General features: G+C 33.2%; 3 protein-coding genes across 4 annotated transcripts in view; 2 read left to right on the top strand and 1 right to left on the bottom strand.

The window, feature by feature from the left end:
• The window catches only part of LOC128999784 (ubiquitin carboxyl-terminal hydrolase 7-like), a 54,998-nt gene extending 52,668 nt beyond the window's left edge, over nt 1-2,330 (top strand). For both annotated transcript variants that reach the window (XM_054426456.1, XM_054426457.1), the window contains exons 24-25: nt 165-267; nt 1,460-2,330. In XM_054426456.1, the coding sequence (XP_054282431.1) occupies nt 165-267; nt 1,460-1,563 (207 nt within the window). In that variant the 3' untranslated portion in view covers nt 1,564-2,330. The remainder of the gene's footprint in view (nt 1-164; nt 268-1,459) is intronic.
• Nucleotides 2,331-2,932: 602 nt separating this feature from the next.
• Nucleotides 2,933-8,213, bottom strand: LOC129000289 (uncharacterized). Its single transcript, XM_054427250.1, has 3 exons — nt 8,007-8,213; nt 4,484-4,552; nt 2,933-3,202 (listed from the first exon to the last, which is right to left on the bottom strand). The coding sequence occupies exons 1-3, from the start codon at nt 8,211-8,213 to the stop codon at nt 3,062-3,064; spliced, it is 417 nt and encodes a 138-aa protein (XP_054283225.1). The 3' UTR covers nt 2,933-3,061.
• Nucleotides 8,214-12,184: 3,971 nt separating this feature from the next.
• LOC129001313 (uncharacterized) lies at nt 12,185-16,363 on the top strand. Its single transcript, XM_054428567.1, has 4 exons — nt 12,185-12,410; nt 13,009-13,227; nt 15,424-15,573; nt 15,705-16,363. Exons 1-4 carry the CDS (start codon nt 12,237-12,239, stop codon nt 16,149-16,151), a joined length of 990 nt encoding a protein of 329 aa, XP_054284542.1. The 5' UTR covers nt 12,185-12,236; the 3' UTR covers nt 16,152-16,363.
• The last annotated feature ends 2,486 nt before the right edge of the window (nt 16,364-18,849 follow it).

Genomic DNA, 18,849 nt, shown 5'->3' with positions numbered 1-18,849 from the left:
CTTTTTTGCGTTCTGGCCATGCTCCTGATCCTGTCGATAATGGTATACCGGTGGTTGGATTAGCTAGGTTGTATTGTATAAATCAATACCTCTTGTACATTAAATCCAAGCTTTGCGCTTGGTGTTTTGAACAGTTACATTACCTAACCTTGTTTGTTTGACAGTTCAAGTTTGCTATCGTGTCGCTGGGACGACCACAGTTTATCAATGATGATCACGAAAGTTTCTGCATCAATCTACAAGACTTCAGGCCACACTACAACCAAGGTATGACACAACTTGCTAGTAGCTGTTACCCCCCATTAAGTTCATTGTTTTACCACTTTAGTTGTCAATGCTTTTTAACACCTTTGGGCTGCCTATTTGTTTCTTATTAGTCAGTGAGCAAGTTTTCTTTTTTTAAATTTACGGACAGTAGACACATATCTGAAAAGTAATTGAAGAACTCTGCCGAACAATGTTGCAAGTGATCATAAGTAGATGTTTTCAGAAAACACATAAACACGTTTACCACACATTCAATCATTTGTAAGCGCTGCCAACCAGTTCATTAAAAACTAAACTTTCCACGCAGTAAAGAATGTAATTTGCATCATTGTTCTTCAAAAGTCTCTATTTATCAAAATATGTCGCTTGCAACGCTGTTTGGTCTAGATATTAAATTATTGCACAAAGTTTTATGATGTAAATAAATATAATAAACGGTATCAGCATTCTGACACATACTTTCTCCCATAAGTTTGTCAACAATCTTTATCATGTGTAAGCGGTGAGAGTAAATATATGGAAAAAGGATTAGTACAATTTTGTTCAGAATTTAAAGTACTAAATTTTTATCAAAATCGTTCGGGCCATTTTTGAGAAAATCCGATTTTTCCGTTATTTTATGGGGTTTTATGGGAAAATAACATAATTTACAATAACCTTTGAACCATAATTTTTACAGAAATGAGATTTGCACCATTTTGTAAGTTTTAGATATTTTCAACATATACAATGACGTACTTGTAAAATACTGTACTCTGGCCCTCTGTTACTGTACTCTGGTAAAATACTGCTTTGGCATCATAACCAAAGCGTTGTTTTTTTACACATTTTTTACGTATATGCTTTAGTGGTCTCTTAACCTTGAATTTGCCTGTCCACATAGACATCGGGCCTGTTTGTATCCAGTAAAGCAAGAAGTGAGTCGGTACATCCAAAAATTAAACTTATTGTTAAAATTTTGTGGTTATCAGTTTATCATCAGGACACAAATTTATGACATCGCTGACTGTATTTGTAGTCTTTGGCGCTACTGACTGAACCACCGACTCACCAGATGAGACCTCAGTGTGAAATTTATCATAAAATGAGAAACATTTAGTCAATATTGTTATACTCAAACTATACAGGACACAATTCATGCTTCAAAGTTTACAATAGGACTCATAGTTAACCCTGGAATCACTGTTTGCAGGTGGGACGCAGTCCAAACCCTGGCTCGGCTTGGAACACATCAACAAAGCACCTAAACGCTCCAGATTCAATTACCTAGAAAAGGCTATTAAGATCTACAATTGAAGCTACAGATATTTTATTTATTTCAATAAATTATTAATTTCTGATTCTATATCTCCTTGTAATCTGTTGAGGCCTAAGACTTAGTCTTGATCAAACGTAAGAGTCCAGTTGGTAAAGTTGCAGATGTAATATTTATTGTTTTTATCACTGTAAATCTTTAAACATACTATTGTGTTGAATTATTTATCTTATAGATCGTTTACTACAGGTTTTATATTAATTAATGAATTTAAAAATAAATATTGTCTTATAGAATTATTTGTTGATTTTATAATGGGAAAATTATAAATGCAAAAATTTTAGCTTTAATCAACATTGGAAACATTTGAAATGCTATGGAATAGTCCAATTTGTGAATTAACACTAGTAATAGTTTTATTTTTGAGAATTATAATCTACTCGAATTTGTATATTTTTGCATTTAATTTGCCAAATTGCTCAGTACTGTTGTATATTTTTAATGGAATAGGTAGAATTTTTTATTTAACACTGGATCGCGTACTGTGATGCGTATGAAGGAAATGTATTAGAGTTTTAAAACTTTTTTATCATAATCGGTTGTTTTCGAGGTTGTTTCATCCGGCGACGTCGCATAAGTCTATTCTGAATGTTACTGCTTCCTCTACGTTTTGCAGTATTAAGATGGCTTCTCTGTAAATATGTTGTCCCTGACAGTGCTGTATATAGGCATACGATCACAGAAGTTTGGACTCAATATTATGTATAGGTCATTTTTAATGGAATAAACGAGTTATGACTATTTCAAATTTTGTTTCCTTTGAACCTGTTGATTTTCCTTCCCTTTTCTGTTGGCAATTTGTTTCATTTTTCAATCTTTATACATTGAGTAGGCTTTATCAGTGGAAATTAATAGTTTATATTAAAACTCTTAAAAAGTAGCTATGTTAAAAAATAATTAATCCAAGTTAACAAGGTTACTCCTAACAGCTTAACTTTATATTGGAAATTAGTTCTCCATTTAACCTCATTTATATTTTAAATGTCAACCTAATCGTGTAAAGCTTTACTTAATTTACTGAATTTCAACTTTGTTTTAAATTGAACGTTCAAGAGATTTTTATCTGTTTCGATTTGTGAATTAAGATTGGATGGCGAACAGCCTGATTTTGCTACCAAGCAGTTAAAAGATTTCACCTAGAAAAATAAATAATGAGTATTTTTCTTATATTGTTCAAAAGAAGGAAATTTTTTTTAATTTTTCTGAATTTCTAGGAGGAAAATAATTTGTCTACCAAAACTTTTAATTCTACCTACAGTTTGATTAGGAAATTTCTAGAATAAAAATGAGAACGGAACCGATAGTTATATAGATCAGTTTATTATAGAGGCAGAGTGAGTTATTCATGTTTGTTACACTTTTCTCCACTTTTGACAAAATTCTTCTTTTCAACACTTTAGAAGCTACTTGGGAAACAAAAGGGCGAGGATAAAAATGATGGGTTGCCTATTGTTTACAATGGTTGTCAATCAAAATACATCATCCTCCATATGGCCGTTCAGTGACGAAATTCTTCCTTTCATCAGAGGATGGTGTGATAACTTCATTGGTTGTTGTTCCGTAGAGAGCTTCAAGACGAGCTTCCTCTGCCTCTCTCTCAGCCCGAGCTTTTAAGTATGCCTAGGTATAATTCAGACGTTAATAAGTCATAAACTTTATACTGAAAGGTTGTGTTGTAAGGAAATGCTTGGCTGATTAAAGTGTTTTTTTGTTTGAAAAACCCTTACTGCAGTCTAGACAAATATACTCGCCGAAATTCCCTTTGCTCAAAACGCTATGGACGACTATACTCTCCTTTTAATACAGAGAGCATTGGCTGGTCTTGGTAGTTCCAAGTTTTGCCAATGCACCTATTAGGGAACATTTCACGTGATGGAAAATTGCAATAAAAATGTTCCCCGCCCTCTGATTGTACAAAATGGCGGCTCGCTACACTTACTGGTCTTTGCTATGAGGATGCCAGCACTGTAGAAGGACTAACTCCCGAGTGTATAGTTAACTCTCAGACTCCAGGAGAAACTTCATTCTGCGCTGGGTTCGCTATTATATTGGTGTTATAGTTATATTATTATAAAAAACCAACTTTGACCTTTGGGAAAACATAATTATTGTAATGTATATGTAGTGTTACGGTCAAGGCCACCCAAAATATCTGTAGCACAGTAAGGGTTAACTTATCCGTAGGAACTAACTTATTCGTTAAAATACGAATCTAGGGGCTTAAAGATTTTACAAAGACTGTCTGTAAATTAAGGTCTTTGAGGGTTAGTTGTGACCAAGAGAACTTGTTTAAATCAGAGACTAACACTTGTTCTTTACTTCATAATTGTAGCTTGTACCCACCCTTATGGGACGGTTAGTCTTGTCATATTAGCCTAAAACAATGTGAAAGAAAATCGAAACTCCTGTGAAGTATAAGTCAGGTTCTGTAATGAAATTTCTGTGGCAAGGGGGTCAACTTTTAGGAATCACTCACTGAACGTGATTCATATTTGGTGGACTCAATCCTTGGTTTGGGCTACTTTGACGAGATCAAATGCCTCATAGTGTAAGAAACTGGCCAGAATTGTAACAGATGAAGTAAAAAATTTGGCAAAGGTCTCAGCTTTAAACTACCACCACCGCTTTAACGACTTGACTACCCCGGGGCTCTAGAGGGAACTTAATTTACTGACAATCCTTGTTATTTGTATAAGCTTATTATTTATCGTTTTACTTTTAGCATTTAACATTTTTTATTTCATTGCTGAACTAAGATCACTAGGCCTAATACGAAAAATTATCCTAAAAAATTATATTTGTAATCACTAGACTATAACATTTCTATAACCCTTTTTTTATAGGATACATATTTGGAATCTTCTCTATTTAATTTACATACAAATAATCAATCTCACTTACAGCTCTTCTTTTCATCATTCTTGCCCTTGTCTTAGTCATCGGTTTTGTCGGTCTTCTTGTCTTCGGTTCCTGAAAGATACTTAATTTAAACATTAAATAAAATTAATCTTACCTTGCTATTTTTCAGTTTAATCACCAGCAATTTGCATTAAGTAAATATATCACACTTGCGGAAGTGATGGGGGATCGTTTTAACTTTCACCCATTTAAGAAGGGATAGTATATTTCATTGAAATTACCAAAAGGTAAGGGACATTTATTGGGGCCCTCGAGGTTTATGTGTGAGCCTGGTCTGAGCTGAGAAACACACAGATCGAAGTACAAGGCATAGACGAGCACGTTGGTCGAGTTTGAATTATGGGGAAAGTAAGAAGAGCAAATATCACTCAGAAAAGCACTTTTGACAAAGTTAGTTATGAACAATACTTATCATGGCAATGCAAAAACTATTTATGTCTACTTCCTTTGAATTTGGACCAAAATAGTATTGAAGGTACAAAAATAGTTTTTCATCACTCCTTACCGAAAGTATCTATTTACGATAACAGATGATTTGGAAGAAAGTAGCTGTTTCCCAAGCTCTAATTTAGAGCGAGGGAAAAACGATCAGCTGATTTTCCCTCGCTCTAAATTTACTTTCCCTCTCTCTCAATTAGTTCTCCATTTTTCCACTATGCGTGATAGTGATTGTTAGGTTTATTTTAAAGATTTAAATCAGCTGTTTTTATTGTTGCACAATCTAAATCTATACAGAAATACGTAACTATTGTTTTTTTTTCTGTGTTTTTAGCATAGTGCATGTTTGAAATTGCTCAAAGTATGTCTAACATTACTGATGATTTGATCAAAACAGCTTCAGAGGTAACTAATCACCTTCCACCAGATAAATAATGGGAAAGATAAGAAGAGGAATACAGAAAGCTTAGAAGCTGGTGATACAAATTACAAAATGTTAAGTCAATGTAAGTGACAAAGTATTACGGTAATTAATATATTTATCTAAAAAATCTACAATTATGAAACCATATAATATGTACGTTGTGAAGTGTATTTTCAATGATAAAGAGTAGTCTAAAACTAGTATAAATACTACTTAGATGTGTTATTCTGTATTTGTGTATTTTTATTTTTGTGTTCTGATGAAAAGTATCGTTCATAACTCGTACCGAAAGCTATTTTCCGGCGCTTGCTCCATTATTCCCGCCCTCGGCTTCGCCCCGCACGTGAAACTTAAGCGTGCGTTAGAAAATGCCACTTTCAGCCCTAGTAATGTAATATACTATAAATAAACATTAGAGTTTGGATTGGATTGGATAGTTAAAAGTTGCTTCGTAACAAGGAAAATAAAATTGTGACCAAGGGAAAATCGACTTATTATCCCTTGCTTTGATTATGCCCCTGTGATGACATGACCATTTATTTACATTGTCTTGAATAGATATACAGCTACTTTCTGTAGCAATGAAAAAATTGTGAAAAAATTGAAAAAAGTTGTTTGTTGTTTTTGGTCTAGTCAATTTCAAAAATTCTAGGACACAATATCTGTGATTTTATTTGTATTTATTTTATTCTGTGCCCTTCATTACTTTTGTGCTTTAATATGATGTTAGACTTGAGTCTATTAAATTAATATTTTTTATAATACTGGGGCACAACTTTTGATATCCAAACTAAATGTATTAATCTTGGTTGTCTTAAATAAAAGTTATGTACATTTTTTACATTTACTAAAACTTCAAAAAATAACTTAAGAGGTGATTTTTACTTGGCAGTTAAAATCTACTCAACCTATTTGCATCTTGTAAAACGTAGAAACGTCAATTGTTCGGGAATCCTCATCCATCCCCGGGTATTGCCCGGAATTAACAGCAAATCCGTCGATCTTTTCATAAACCATAGTTGAATTTTCCGCTAGTGTCCGTTGAGTAAAATGAGACCTTGTAATTCCTATCAATCCCAATGTAAAGATTACCAAAACCACTCTAACAAACATCACAGTAGTAATACAATGAATACAATTCAATATGTCACATTTTCAACACTGCATATTGTTTACTTAAGCACCACGAGAGTAATACTTAAACACTTAGTTTCATTGTATCTGATCATTACTAATCTTATAATTTATCAGTATACAATCTTCTTTGTTTTACATGGTAGACTTTAATTCCTTATGTACATTTTAAATTTTTTTTTACTTGTAATCAAAATGTATATTTTAATATAATAGTTTGGTGAAATACCTACTAAGTTAAAAGCTTTGTCTTACATTTTACAGGTTCGGAATATGCTGGGCCCATGGTGGTTTAGAACTTTGCACTTTAGAAGATGTCGTAATTTTTGTAACTTGTCGGTTTGGGGCCCAAGTGATGTCAAAAGTTCCAACCCTTGGATCCTTAGCTTCCCCCTATCAAGCAGATAGCAGGGTCTCAAATTATTACCAATCAATAATTAACCTAAGTGATTTGTCATTTAAGGGATTTTTCAATATTTATATCCTAAAGAAAATAAATCTGGTTTCAATTTTGAACTATTTCGTGTTTCGTCACAGGCTTAAATTAATACCTCTGCAGATGTTTTTGTGGGGAAAGGAATCAACATCTCAAAAATATTTCTGTAAAAGAAAACATCATAAAAAGAATACAGAAATATATATACTTTATTCATTTGACAAATACACATTTGTGTTTTTATAATGACAACCGAAATAATATTTCTATATTAATTTCAAATCATCACAGTATTGTATAATTTGTTGTTAATATTTTATTTATTGAATTTTAGTGAGGGGAACTTTCTATCCCAGAGAAAGCTATTTTTACCTACAATACATGCATGTGTGGGAGGGGGGGGGGCTTGGCCTGGGCTCTAGTTGTACTCAGAGAAAAACACTATAAAATTTATAAATTACATCACCAATAATGACTTTTGGCACTGAATTAGACATCACATCTATATTTACCAGCTTTAGCCAATTTTACTCAAAGGAAATAGTTGAATTCATCTCTAAAAAGTACTGTTTAATTTTACTGAGATGGGAACATTTAAGTTCACAATAAGTTACCCTTTAATTTAGCACCGTTGTATAAGAAACACGTTAGCGTATTGAGCCCTTGGCTCAACTTAATTTTTTATTCTTTAATCAAGCTACAACTTTGGGATAGAACATCTATTTCACCACATTTTATTTATGTTAAAATACACATCCTATTATGTATGCACCAGCTGTACCTAAATTAGTGTCCAAAATGATAAAGCTCAGTAGAAAAATCCAAAAATTCTGATGTCTCCTTTAGTTTTTGATACTTAATAGATAATTTGACATATCAAATACTACTGTTTACTATAAGTTGCTTGGTAAAACATTTGGCGTAATTGACAAAATTCAGTAATTAATGTGAATACACTCTGTTGATGGCTGAATTCAATGTTAATTTTCATTCTAAAACTGGCTAATATTTTGCATGAGAATTGAGAATAGGATGTATTCTTGTGTCTAAATTCAAAACTGTTACAAACTTACTCTCATCATTTTCTGCCAGAGAGTCTGCTCTGCACTCGGGTCTGAAGGCATGTCCTCGTATTTGTCATAGTCAGGATATTCTCCTGTTTCCACATCTTTAGGTTTAAATTCGCTGAAGGATTTGTCAGATTTATCTTCTGATTCTGTCCTGACTACATTTAAGAATATGAAAGCCACACACACACTAGCACACACCCGCACTAGCATCTTGAGATCTCACATCTGATAAGAATCTTGTTGATAAAGTAGGAATTAGAGACGTTCAGTTTGATTTGGGATTTGTAAGGTACTTGTAACACTTCACTCTAATTTTGGTGTTTTTCCAACTAGTACTAAAAGAATTGGGAATATATTTGACTTTCTCTGCCTTATCCATCTAGGCCTAGTTACTTTAATTTTTGTGAATAAAACTACAAGTGAATTGAAAATGGTGGTTGGTTATTGAATTTTGGCAAATCTTTTCAAAAATACTTTTAAGACTCAATTGACAGGGGTTTTTTACGTTCTTTAAATTAAATGTCTTCTTTGAAGGGTTCTACAGGGATTGGGTTTTCACAATAGCTATAATTACCGGTACAAAATTGAACATAATTATTAGGGCTACATTTTTTCTAATTATTTAGAAATCTCATTGGCAATCAACAGTTTTCTGAAGAGTGCTTTTTGAACTGATCCACGCTATAGTGGCAACAAGCTAAACATTATCAGCTCTTTTAACTCTCTGTCTAAATTTGCCTATTTTATTTTGCAACCAACATGTCAACTCTTAAGCTGCGTTTAACAAGCTGAATTTTACAAAAAGGTAAAATAAGTGTTTTTATAATATACTAGCAGAGTACCCGTCCTTCGTACGGAGTTGGCAAATAAGTATAAAATGCTTATTGCAGTTATACCCGATCTTTGCATTTGCGATGTGAGAAAACACGGTTTGAGAACATTTGCTTCCTCAAATTTACGGTATGCGATAGTATTACACATCTACCATAGCCATAATGTTCTACTACTTCACCTACACAATAGAGAAAGATAGATTATTAAAAATTCGCAAAATATCATAAATTATTCATGAAATTAAAAACATAAACATAACTGTAAACAATCCTACTTTGACAGTTACCAAACTTAAATTTTAGCAACAGTTTTTTGTTGCTGCTTAGTTCAAATTAGCTGTTTTTATAAATAATGAAAAAAATAATAGTGCTGGACCCTGTTGGTAAATCTTATAGATTTTTAATGCTTTTGTATATCATAGAACCAACTCTTTTAGTTGAAACAGCTGGCTAAATTCTTTAATTCCTTTTAAATATAAATACTCATAAGGTTAACATGGGGAACTGCAGAGCCACTGGGGCAAAGCCCAAAAGGACTTTTGAGATACGAATATGCCTATATGTTAATCGGGAATGTGAGCTATCATCATGCCAAATTTCAGCCCAATCCGACCAGTATTTTTCGTGTTTACTTGTCACAAACATACATACATCCATTCATCCATACATCCAAACTTTCTCATTTATAATATTAGTAGGATAATTTAATTAGAGTGGTGAACGGGTCCATGCACATAAGAACCCTTCCCTCTTTATCGTCTTTTGCTATTTTGTAGCTACAGTGATATCGACAAGTAATTGTTGTTGGATTAATTTGGTACCCTTAGCGTCTATAGTGATGTGAATCTCTCTCTACGGCTAATTGAGAGCCGTATCTAACAAACCATCTTAATTGACACATGTTTAATTAATTAATGTATAATAATATATTATACATTAATTAATTTAATCCACAATTATTGTGGATTAAAACAAGGCTTACAGTATTTACCATTTGTTTAACTCCACATTTTTAGTCCCACTTCTCAGATGTCAACGTTATAGGACTTTAGTAAAAAAATCTAGGAAGTACAACAAAATTGTTTACTGTGGAATCGCCTTACCTACCTTTCAAATTTACCTCTGATTTACCCATATTAGAGTATCCATTTATAAGCTCATTAAATATTATTTTTTCATCCATTGGCCTTTGCTGAAGATATTGTAACAAAATTAACATGTTATATAGACGAACAGGACAGTTGAACTACTTTATGATTAATGCAACTACTCTGACTAAATTTTATCACATAGCTACAAACTGTTGCGTTTTAACCTTAGTGGAAGAGCAACTGTGCATATAGCGTGTAAATTTTGTATGCATGAGCTAAATTTCATTATCATTACCGCTAAGAGCCTTCGGTAATTGATAAGATTTGAACAAAATTCCTTCACTCTAACGATTATTCTAGTACTATAGCAAGATGATGTCATCAAAATGCATGGTAAAATCAAATAAAATATAAAACAAACACAATCAGAGACTGTAAAAAAACGAGGGTTAAGCTCAGCAGAGGCAACTTTGTTTTGAAGTTCATTGGCTACTAGAATACCTAATTCTAAATCTAATATCTAATCTAAGAGACGCTACTATGTGCATATTTTAACTCAAAAAGCGAAGGATTAGTGTAGATTGGAGTGTGATGATCTGTGTAGCCTTGTTACTAACTCAGCTGTTTCATTAACCAGGATCATTTATTTAAAGCACAATGATCAGGAACAGCTGGGTTCAGTTTCGAACCGTCAAAATGATCGAAAAGCTACTGACTTTCCTCTGGATCTAACCTGCAACCTTTTAAGAAAACCTTTTCCGGTATGTGAAGTTTGTTCATTAAGACAGACACATACCACCTACAAGTAGTTGTGTATGTTAAGCTGAATATGAATTAAGGATGAGTGAAGAATGTAAGGTTATCTGTGCAGCTTTATAACTGACCAAGATCAGCTGCTTCAACAACCTTTAGATTTTGAGGTGAGCTTTTTAACCATTCAGCTATCCACATAAAGGAAATGTGAAAAACTATTTCAAGCTCCTGTTCAAACACAAACAATTACTGTAATTACATCTAAGATTTCAAATAAGTTAACACATTTTTACTACCTATTCAATAGGTACTATTAACACTCTCAGTCCTTGATTGTGTCGTCAATTCCACTTCCGTTGCGACATTGTGATGATCCACAGTTTGTGGACCGTCCGTTGAATTCATCGAGTAATAGTCTGCGTAATAGTCATTCACGTAGGTATCATAGTCACCATATTCTCCTTTTTGACCCTCTGGTTTATCTTCACTTGTGATATTGTTAGACTGTGAATGTACATATGCACATATGAACACCACACAAAAAAACAGTTTGTTAGTGTACATTTTTACGACATCTTGATGCCTTTATTAATCCATCGTAACTGCCAAATATGTTTTTCTTGTACAATCACTTACTATTGATTAAATCTTGATAATGATCATCATTTCAGATTGTTTATGAAATTTCTTGGGCGATACCAAAATCAGCAATGATTTGGCAGTTTTACAAGCAGTTTTAGTTTAAAAATTTCTAGTGAACTGTACAGTTTACACCCCTCTGTCCCTCCCTTTTTCATCTCCCTTCTTTTACTTTATGGCACATTACATCTTAGAAGCGCTTGGTTTGGTCCTAAAAAAGGATTAGATGCTATTTAAACCTAATACTTGAGGTGTTAGTATATTATTTTAAATATTGATTATGCATTTTGAAAGCTACTATACTATTTTTAGTTGTAAAATTTAAAGTAATCAAATTAATAATCTGTTGAGTCATTCAAAAACAAAACTTAGAAATAGCCAAATTAATACAAAAGTTGTATACAGTACCTAAAAGCAATGAGTCATTGCATAACTTTATTCCATACAGTATTTCATAATATTTTCTATAATTTGTTTTCTATCTTGATTGCAGGACAAGGAGGCGAGTAAGGGGTATATGAACCAAAATAACAAAGAACATTAAAGGGGGATGAGTAGTTGTAGGATATCTATTGTAGCTTTGTTACTGACTAGGATCAATATCTTTTGTCAAGAATAATGAATATTTATAAAAAACCCAATCTTAAATAACAGCTTAGTTCACTCTCCAACATTAAAAAAGCCACTGACTTTTCTTAGGATCAAAACCGTCTACCTCCAGATTACTAAGCAGCACTATAATAACTCAGCTACCCAGCCATACCAGTTGTAAAAGTATAATCTGACTTTCTTCAACAAAACCAAGAAAATCCCAACAGAAACACTTTCTACAATCGAATCTGATCAAGATCAAACTTGAGATAAACTTATCTCTCTACTGATAAGACATTGGTGATGATTCCTCTTTATAAATTGTAATGAATGTGTTGTTCATTATTGTTACATGTTGGACAGTTTTAAGGTTTGTTGACAGTAGAACGAAGGAATCGGAAATCGACCATGAAGACGTCGATTCTGGTGAGAATGGCAACTATACAACCGCCGAGTTGAGGGATAGGGTTTTGGCGGAATGGAAAGGGAAGACAGACGAGGTAAGATTTGGTTAAAATTGTATTGTGTTTTAATTTTTTTTTTTTTATTTGGGTAGCTTTGAGTGGTGCCGTTGATCTAGCCTTGCGGTTAGAGTGCAGTATTTGTAAACGGGAAACTGATGAACCAAGTTAATCACCAATAGCGTAGCTGATAATACTCTTACTCAGTGGTTTGGAACTAATCTTAAGCTATTCTATAGGTTCACCCATCTATATAAAACAAAAAATGATAGCTCTCTTGGGCAAAAAGAACTGATCCTGTATTGAAGGACTCCCTCCTCTAAAAGCTTTGGGGAGGTTTTTTAGTGAGTGGTAAAATAGTTCTAAATAAAGAAACAACTTATTCAATGACAAATCTGTCATCCCACTCATTTAATTAGTTCTTTACACTCATAATATCCAGTTTTGGAAATGTTATTATGCACGATCCATTAACTATTGTTGAAAACATTTTCCATTTAGTATGACATTTACTCTCTTTTTTAGCTACACTTTTGCAGATGTTTGCAGAGATTGCAAATGCAATGAAGCAAAGAAAGGTAACAAACTGTTCAAAGGTGACAAACTCTTCGTAGTAATAATAACAAATATTTTTCAGATTCAAGGGTATTTTGACCAACTGCCCTCAGAAGAGTTTAAAGAGAACTCCGAGGATCTCAAGTTCAAATATTACTATGAACGGAAAGGGTTGAGGAACGTAAACACCAACCAAGTGTACAACATAACCCCGCAGCTGTACCATGATCCCTCTGGACCTATGTATACTGTAGAGGTCAACGACACTTACGTGCCCAAGTACCGAATCACTACTAGCGAGGTGAGGAGTTACTTATTCTAGTGTTACCTACTAGCAAATTGAGAAATAATCCTAGAGTTACCTACCAACAAAGTTAGAAATCACTAAGATTTAACCTTCAGTTAATATCCAGCGAGGGGAGGATTAATGCAAGTATGAACTCTTTTTCTCTTTGTGCATAAACAAGTTGAAAGGTGACCAGAATTTTGTATATGTAATTTGTGTTTAAAGTAATATTGTTTCACTTGAGAGACTGTATTGTTTGAGCCAAGTAAATATTCCTTAGGAATGCAGTGTATTGCCATTTAGCACACTACCCCAGACAGCACGTGAGCTTGGACTAAACTTGGCTTTTACATATTTCTGAATTGGTATGACAAACTTGGAGTTTGGAACCCACTACAAATTTAAAACAGCTTTGGTTAAGTGAACTTGTGTGAATGCGCCAAAACTAAACTTGTTTTATTTACATATATAACCTGGTTGGCCAAGTCCACTATTTAAACACCTAACCAGACCCACGACAAGCTTGTTCATGTGAGTCTAAAGTGAGCAGTGCCATATGACAAAAGAATTTTCCCACCACCCCTACCCAGAACGCTCCTAAAACCTGTTTCTTTGTGCTGAACCACCATTTTTGTTGGATTTAGACTTCCTCACTCTCAGTTGTCAGTTCTCACTTATCTAGTTCTAATGTTGTGAGTTACTCGTTTCGTTACTAGTTGTGAGTTTTGTTTATGGTTTTGATACCAAGACGAAGCAAAGAAGAAGCAAAGGGATTCCTGTAAAGGTAAGATTTGAACTCCATTGATAAAAAATATACTTGTGTTGGTTAGTCTATGATGATATAAGTAAGCTAAGTTAAGGAAACAATTAATTTCATTGCATCAAGAACCCGTAGAATTTTGTTTATAGCCTAAACCTTTTGTGCTTTAACCTTTGACATACTCAGCGCTTCACTGAATCGACAACGTCACTCACTATACTATAGGTACTCTAATAGTCTACTGCTGAACTCAACAGAACAGTGCCAAAATTTGTGTTTAACCTTAACCATTATAGTCAATACCTTAACCTAGTCTACAGATAAAAACAGGCCAAACCATTAGTTTACGTATAAAAGTAAAATAGTAAGAAATAAAAGTTTGATAACAATTTTAAAAACAAAGGTAAGTTAACACCCTGTGTTTGCAACACCAACAAATTCCAAATAATCAAATAATTATAATAACAAATAAAAATAATGAAAAATGATTTAAATGATAAATTTTAATAAACCAAATAATTCTAATGCAATTGTATTTTTTATAGATCTTCTGAAGCAGGCGGTGGAGTTGATGGGTTCAGAAAAGAAGTTGAAGGTGAAGTAGAAGATAGTGGGCATTGTATTTATTATATTAATAAATTGTCTTGAAATGTTAATGTCTTGCTTTCTAAACCTCATATATAACCAATATTTTTTCAAGATCACTCATAAAATAGGCTTCATTTTATCATAAATCTTTCTTGGTAAAAAATTAATTATAAGAAAAAATGTGGGCTAGCAAATAAATGGTGTGAAACAGCTTATATGTTAAATAGGTATAAATTATATTACTATTACTATAGCCTATTATAATAATTATTATTATCTCTGATCATGACAGTAATTGAAGTATATAAAACTTCGTGTACCAAGTTCTGAGTGAGTCTATAGGTGTGAGCTTGTTTGCCCAAGTCTAAAATGTGCTAAAACCAATTCCAATATGAGTCTAAGCCAAGTCCAATATGAGCCTACTAAAATTGGGCTTGGGTCTCCAAGTCCCGAACAAGTCCATAATGAGCCTGCTTAATCCACCAGACCCATTTTGTATCCATCATTCCAAGCTTAGAGTGGGTTTGTGCCCATGAGTTCACTGTAGGTTTGGGGTTGGGACTTGGATTGGACTTGGGGAGCCAAACCCATAACAAGTTGAACAACTGCCAACTTCGGTCTCTAAAACAAGTCAAAACCAAGCCTACAGACTTTGGTCCCTGAGTCTAAACCAGGCTTGGGAACTTGGGCCAATGGACTTGGAACAAGTTCCCAGCAAGCCCATTGTGCTGTTGGGGACTTACACAAATAACTATTCTTTACTTTTCTGTATTGAACTTGACCAAACAAAACATAATTCTTTTAACTTTGTTATTTTATTTATTGTAAAATATGAATTTTTAACACATCAATTTATTTTATAGGAAGAAAGAATGGACAAATATGGTACGTTCAACTCGGAGTCTGAATCTTCAGAAGTTTCAAGCGAAGACGTAAAAAAGAAAAAGAAGAAGAAAAAGAAGAAAGATTCATCAGAGGATGGAGGGGGGAAAACAAAAAAGAAGAAAGAAAAGGTAAGGTGTTAATTATTGTTTATGTAAGTGCAGTGTTTTAGTTGCAATTAATTAATTATTTATAAATACTCATAAGTTAGTAGTTGAGTTGGTCTCTTAAATACATTTATAAATTTGTCCTATTCTTGCAGAAAACATGGCCTTCAAATATGGATCCTAAAGAAAAGCGCAGAAAGAAGAAGTCAAAGACTTCTGAAGAAGAGAAGAAAAAGAAAGACCTTCAGAATAAGTTGAATGGTAAAAGTAACACTAGACTGAATTTCAAAAGGATCCCAGATGGAAACAACGTACAAAAGAGAATTGGAGAATCTATTCCCCATGATGTTTTGAAAACAATTCAGGGTGATAACAAGGGTAAAAGAGTTGAAGAAGGAAAACAGCAGCAGAGTAAAAAATTTAAAAGTAAACAAAGCCGATCTAATCTGAAGTCAAATTATGGAATAAAAAATATGCAAACTAAAAAAGGTGAGAAAGCGATAGATAACAACGAAATTGAGAAGAAACTTGATAATTTAGAAAGACAAAAGAAACGTCCAAGACAACAAATAAATGGTTTTCCATTGCGGCCTTTTCTGTAATTACAAATATTTTTTTTTACTAAACCTCGGCATTCTAGTTTGCATGTGACATCCATGCCTGAACTTAAAATAATATGAGGTATTTTGCTTACAAACCTTTAAACATTTCCCATTTTTACTTTATCCCTATAGTTCTGAACAAAATGGTACAAATCCAATTTCCGCAAAAATTACAGTTCAAAACTTATTGTAACTTATATTATTTTTCCAAGGGGAGTTGCTACTGAAATCGCTAAAATTTTAATTTAAAAAAAATTTATTTTGTAACTGGCCTATTTTAATACTGTACTGGTATTTTTTTGTACTGGTATTTTTTAATACAGACCTAAAACTACAATAAAAATTTTCATTCAAGAAAAAAATGTATGCCCTAAAAGTGGGTTTTATTGGTTTTTTAACGTTAAAAAAATTGATATTCAAAGAAAACTATAAAACTTACAAAAATGGGATGGGTATAGTTTTGTTCAGCATAAAGTTCACTTCAATACAAATCAACACAAATCAATCTTCAATTGGTCGCATAGCGACCGTGGAGCGAGTGGAGCAGTCGCTCCAGGGCCAAACTCCTTCAAGAAAATATAACTTTTATTTTTTTAAATCTGATATACATATAAAATATCTGATATACAAGCTAATGGGAGAAAGTATGTGTCAGATTTATGATAACCGTTTATTTAAATGCAAATACAAAGGTTGTTCGGCTGTTCGCGTTGTCCGTATATTAAGGTCATCTTCATTAAGCCCGTCGCAGCCAAGCAACCAAGATCAAATCAACCAAGACCATAATGTCGTGTATCATACTTCATCCACTACTATTCTAGCTATAGGAGTTCATAGAAGCCCGTACAATTTGCACAATGAGGCAGGCAGTGAGTGTTCATCAGTTTTCATTAAGACTATGCTAGAATTTGAGGAAACTTTGCTAGCTGATCAGCGTTCTACAGACTTTCAAGGCTGTCAGTAGCCCTTGATTGTCTTGTAATTCAAACCCCCCTTTTAAGTAGATGATCTCTTTCGTTCAGTCACATCGCTGTCTGCATGCGAAATTCCCCCAACTTTGGTCACAAACTTTAAACGAGACTGATGAACAACAGCAGTCAGCATACACCATAGAAAACATTGTGCAAAACCACCTCTGAACTCCCTCCAAACACTTGACTCCATTCACATCTGTCAATTGGCGAGGGACTTCAATAGTGGTCGATGACTAAGACCACAAAAGTTGATAACAGAAAGTATTTACACTTGCAGGAGGGTAAATTTTCTTGTACACAATTTCGGAATACTACGAACCAAACACTCGAAACTAATTAACCAAAGGGGTGAGAAATAGCTAGAACAAAGGTTGATGAAGTTCAATTATTGCTAAATGAAAATTTTAAAATAAAGAACGCGAAGTTGGTCAAACTTAGATTTGAACTGGTTTGCTTGGGTTTGAGGGTAGCTCAATGGAGACTTTAATTTACGGACACCTCCAGGTCTGATTACATGTCTGATCAGTGACCAAGTTAGTAGTCTAAGTCATTCGTATACTGCACTGTAGGTTTAGTGTTTAAATTCTATTTCTGTCAGCTCTGGTGTGGAACTTAAGAGTAGTTAACTGTCTGTAGTAGAGTTTGGGAAGAGCACCACTCACATAAACTAGCCACCTTGGGTAGGTAGAAGTTGACAGCATGGGTGGATTCTTTATGAATTGCACAGCTAATCAGATACTTGTTATCTATTTGTCTATTATTTCCAAAAATATTACGTCATTATGCGGTCGCCTATGATGAGGTCAGGCCAGAGGAGCATTACGGCCTATTTATTTAGTGTTGACTTGGTTGACGGTCATCCTATAAGCAAGTTTTCTCTGTCTTACGTTTCAAGATTCAAGATTCAAGATTCAAAGAGTCTTTATTCACACAGTACAAATTTTCGTACATGAATAGTGTCTATTGTCTATTGTTACTTACTACCTAAATTAGCAATAAGAAACATTTAAACAAAATACTATAGGCTACATTATTTTAAATTGAAATTACTAAAATCTTCTATTTTGTAAGGTGCAAGGTCAAGTAAGAATGCCTTCAGATTTTTCATAAATTTAGATTTTTCTTTTTCTTTTTTTAAAAAGCTAGGAAGTTTTCTAAAAAAATAGTTTCCAATATAAGAAGGTTTATTTTTAAAAAGTTCAAGTCTTGGTTTTTCTTTAGCTAAATAATTTTTACCCCTTGTATTATAATTATGCACAGGCAATTCTTGAGTCTCAGCAATATTTAAAAAATATTTAATTGTTTCAAAAATATATAAGGCGTGAACTGTAAAAATGCCCATCCCTTTAAAATAAGATTTGACGGACTGGTTGTATTTTAATTTATGTATTATCCTGATAGCTTTTTTTTGTATTTTCAAAATCTTTTTTAAATTCTTTTTCTTTGTCCCACCATAAATACTAATTCCATAGTTAATATGTGATTCAATATGAGCATGATATATCATTTTAAGTACTGATCCTTCACAGAGATATGACATTGTTCTTAGGACGAATATACCAGAATTTAGTTTTTTTATTAAATACTCGACATGTTTATTCCAGCTTAAATCCTCATCTATTATCAAACCCAATAGTTTTGAGGTTTTAACTTGAGCAATGGAATTTGTATCTATATCTAACTTAATACTTTGATCATTTTTGTCTCTTTTTGTTTTGAAAAGA

The sequence above is a fragment of the Macrosteles quadrilineatus genome, unplaced genomic scaffold, assembly GCF_028750875.1.
Source record: "Macrosteles quadrilineatus isolate MER2022 unplaced genomic scaffold, UCM_ALF_1.0 Scaffold_8__2_contigs__length_117827958, whole genome shotgun sequence".
In the NCBI taxonomy this organism is placed as follows: Eukaryota; Metazoa; Arthropoda; class Insecta; order Hemiptera; family Cicadellidae; genus Macrosteles; species Macrosteles quadrilineatus.
This window is presented reverse-complemented; position numbering and strand designations above follow the sequence as displayed.

Coding starts and splice junctions, on each gene's coding strand:
- LOC129001313 (XM_054428567.1), top strand. CDS start 12,237: ATGAATGTGTTGTTCATTATTGTTACATGTTGGACAGTTTTAAGGTTT. Junction 12,411..13,008: donor GGAAAGGGAAGACAGACGAG/GTAAGATTTGGT, acceptor AATATTTTTCAG/ATTCAAGGGTATTTTGACCA. Junction 15,574..15,704: donor CAAAAAAGAAGAAAGAAAAG/GTAAGGTGTTAA, acceptor CTATTCTTGCAG/AAAACATGGCCTTCAAATAT.
- LOC129000289 (XM_054427250.1), bottom strand. CDS start 8,213: ATGCTAGTGCGGGTGTGTGCTAGTGTGTGTGTGGCTTTCATATTCTTA. Junction 4,553..8,006: donor TCTGGCAGAAAATGATGAGA/GTAAGTTTGTAA, acceptor AGTATCTTTCAG/GAACCGAAGACAAGAAGACC. Junction 3,203..4,483: donor GAATGATGAAAAGAAGAGCT/GTAAGTGAGATT, acceptor AATTATACCTAG/GCATACTTAAAAGCTCGGGC.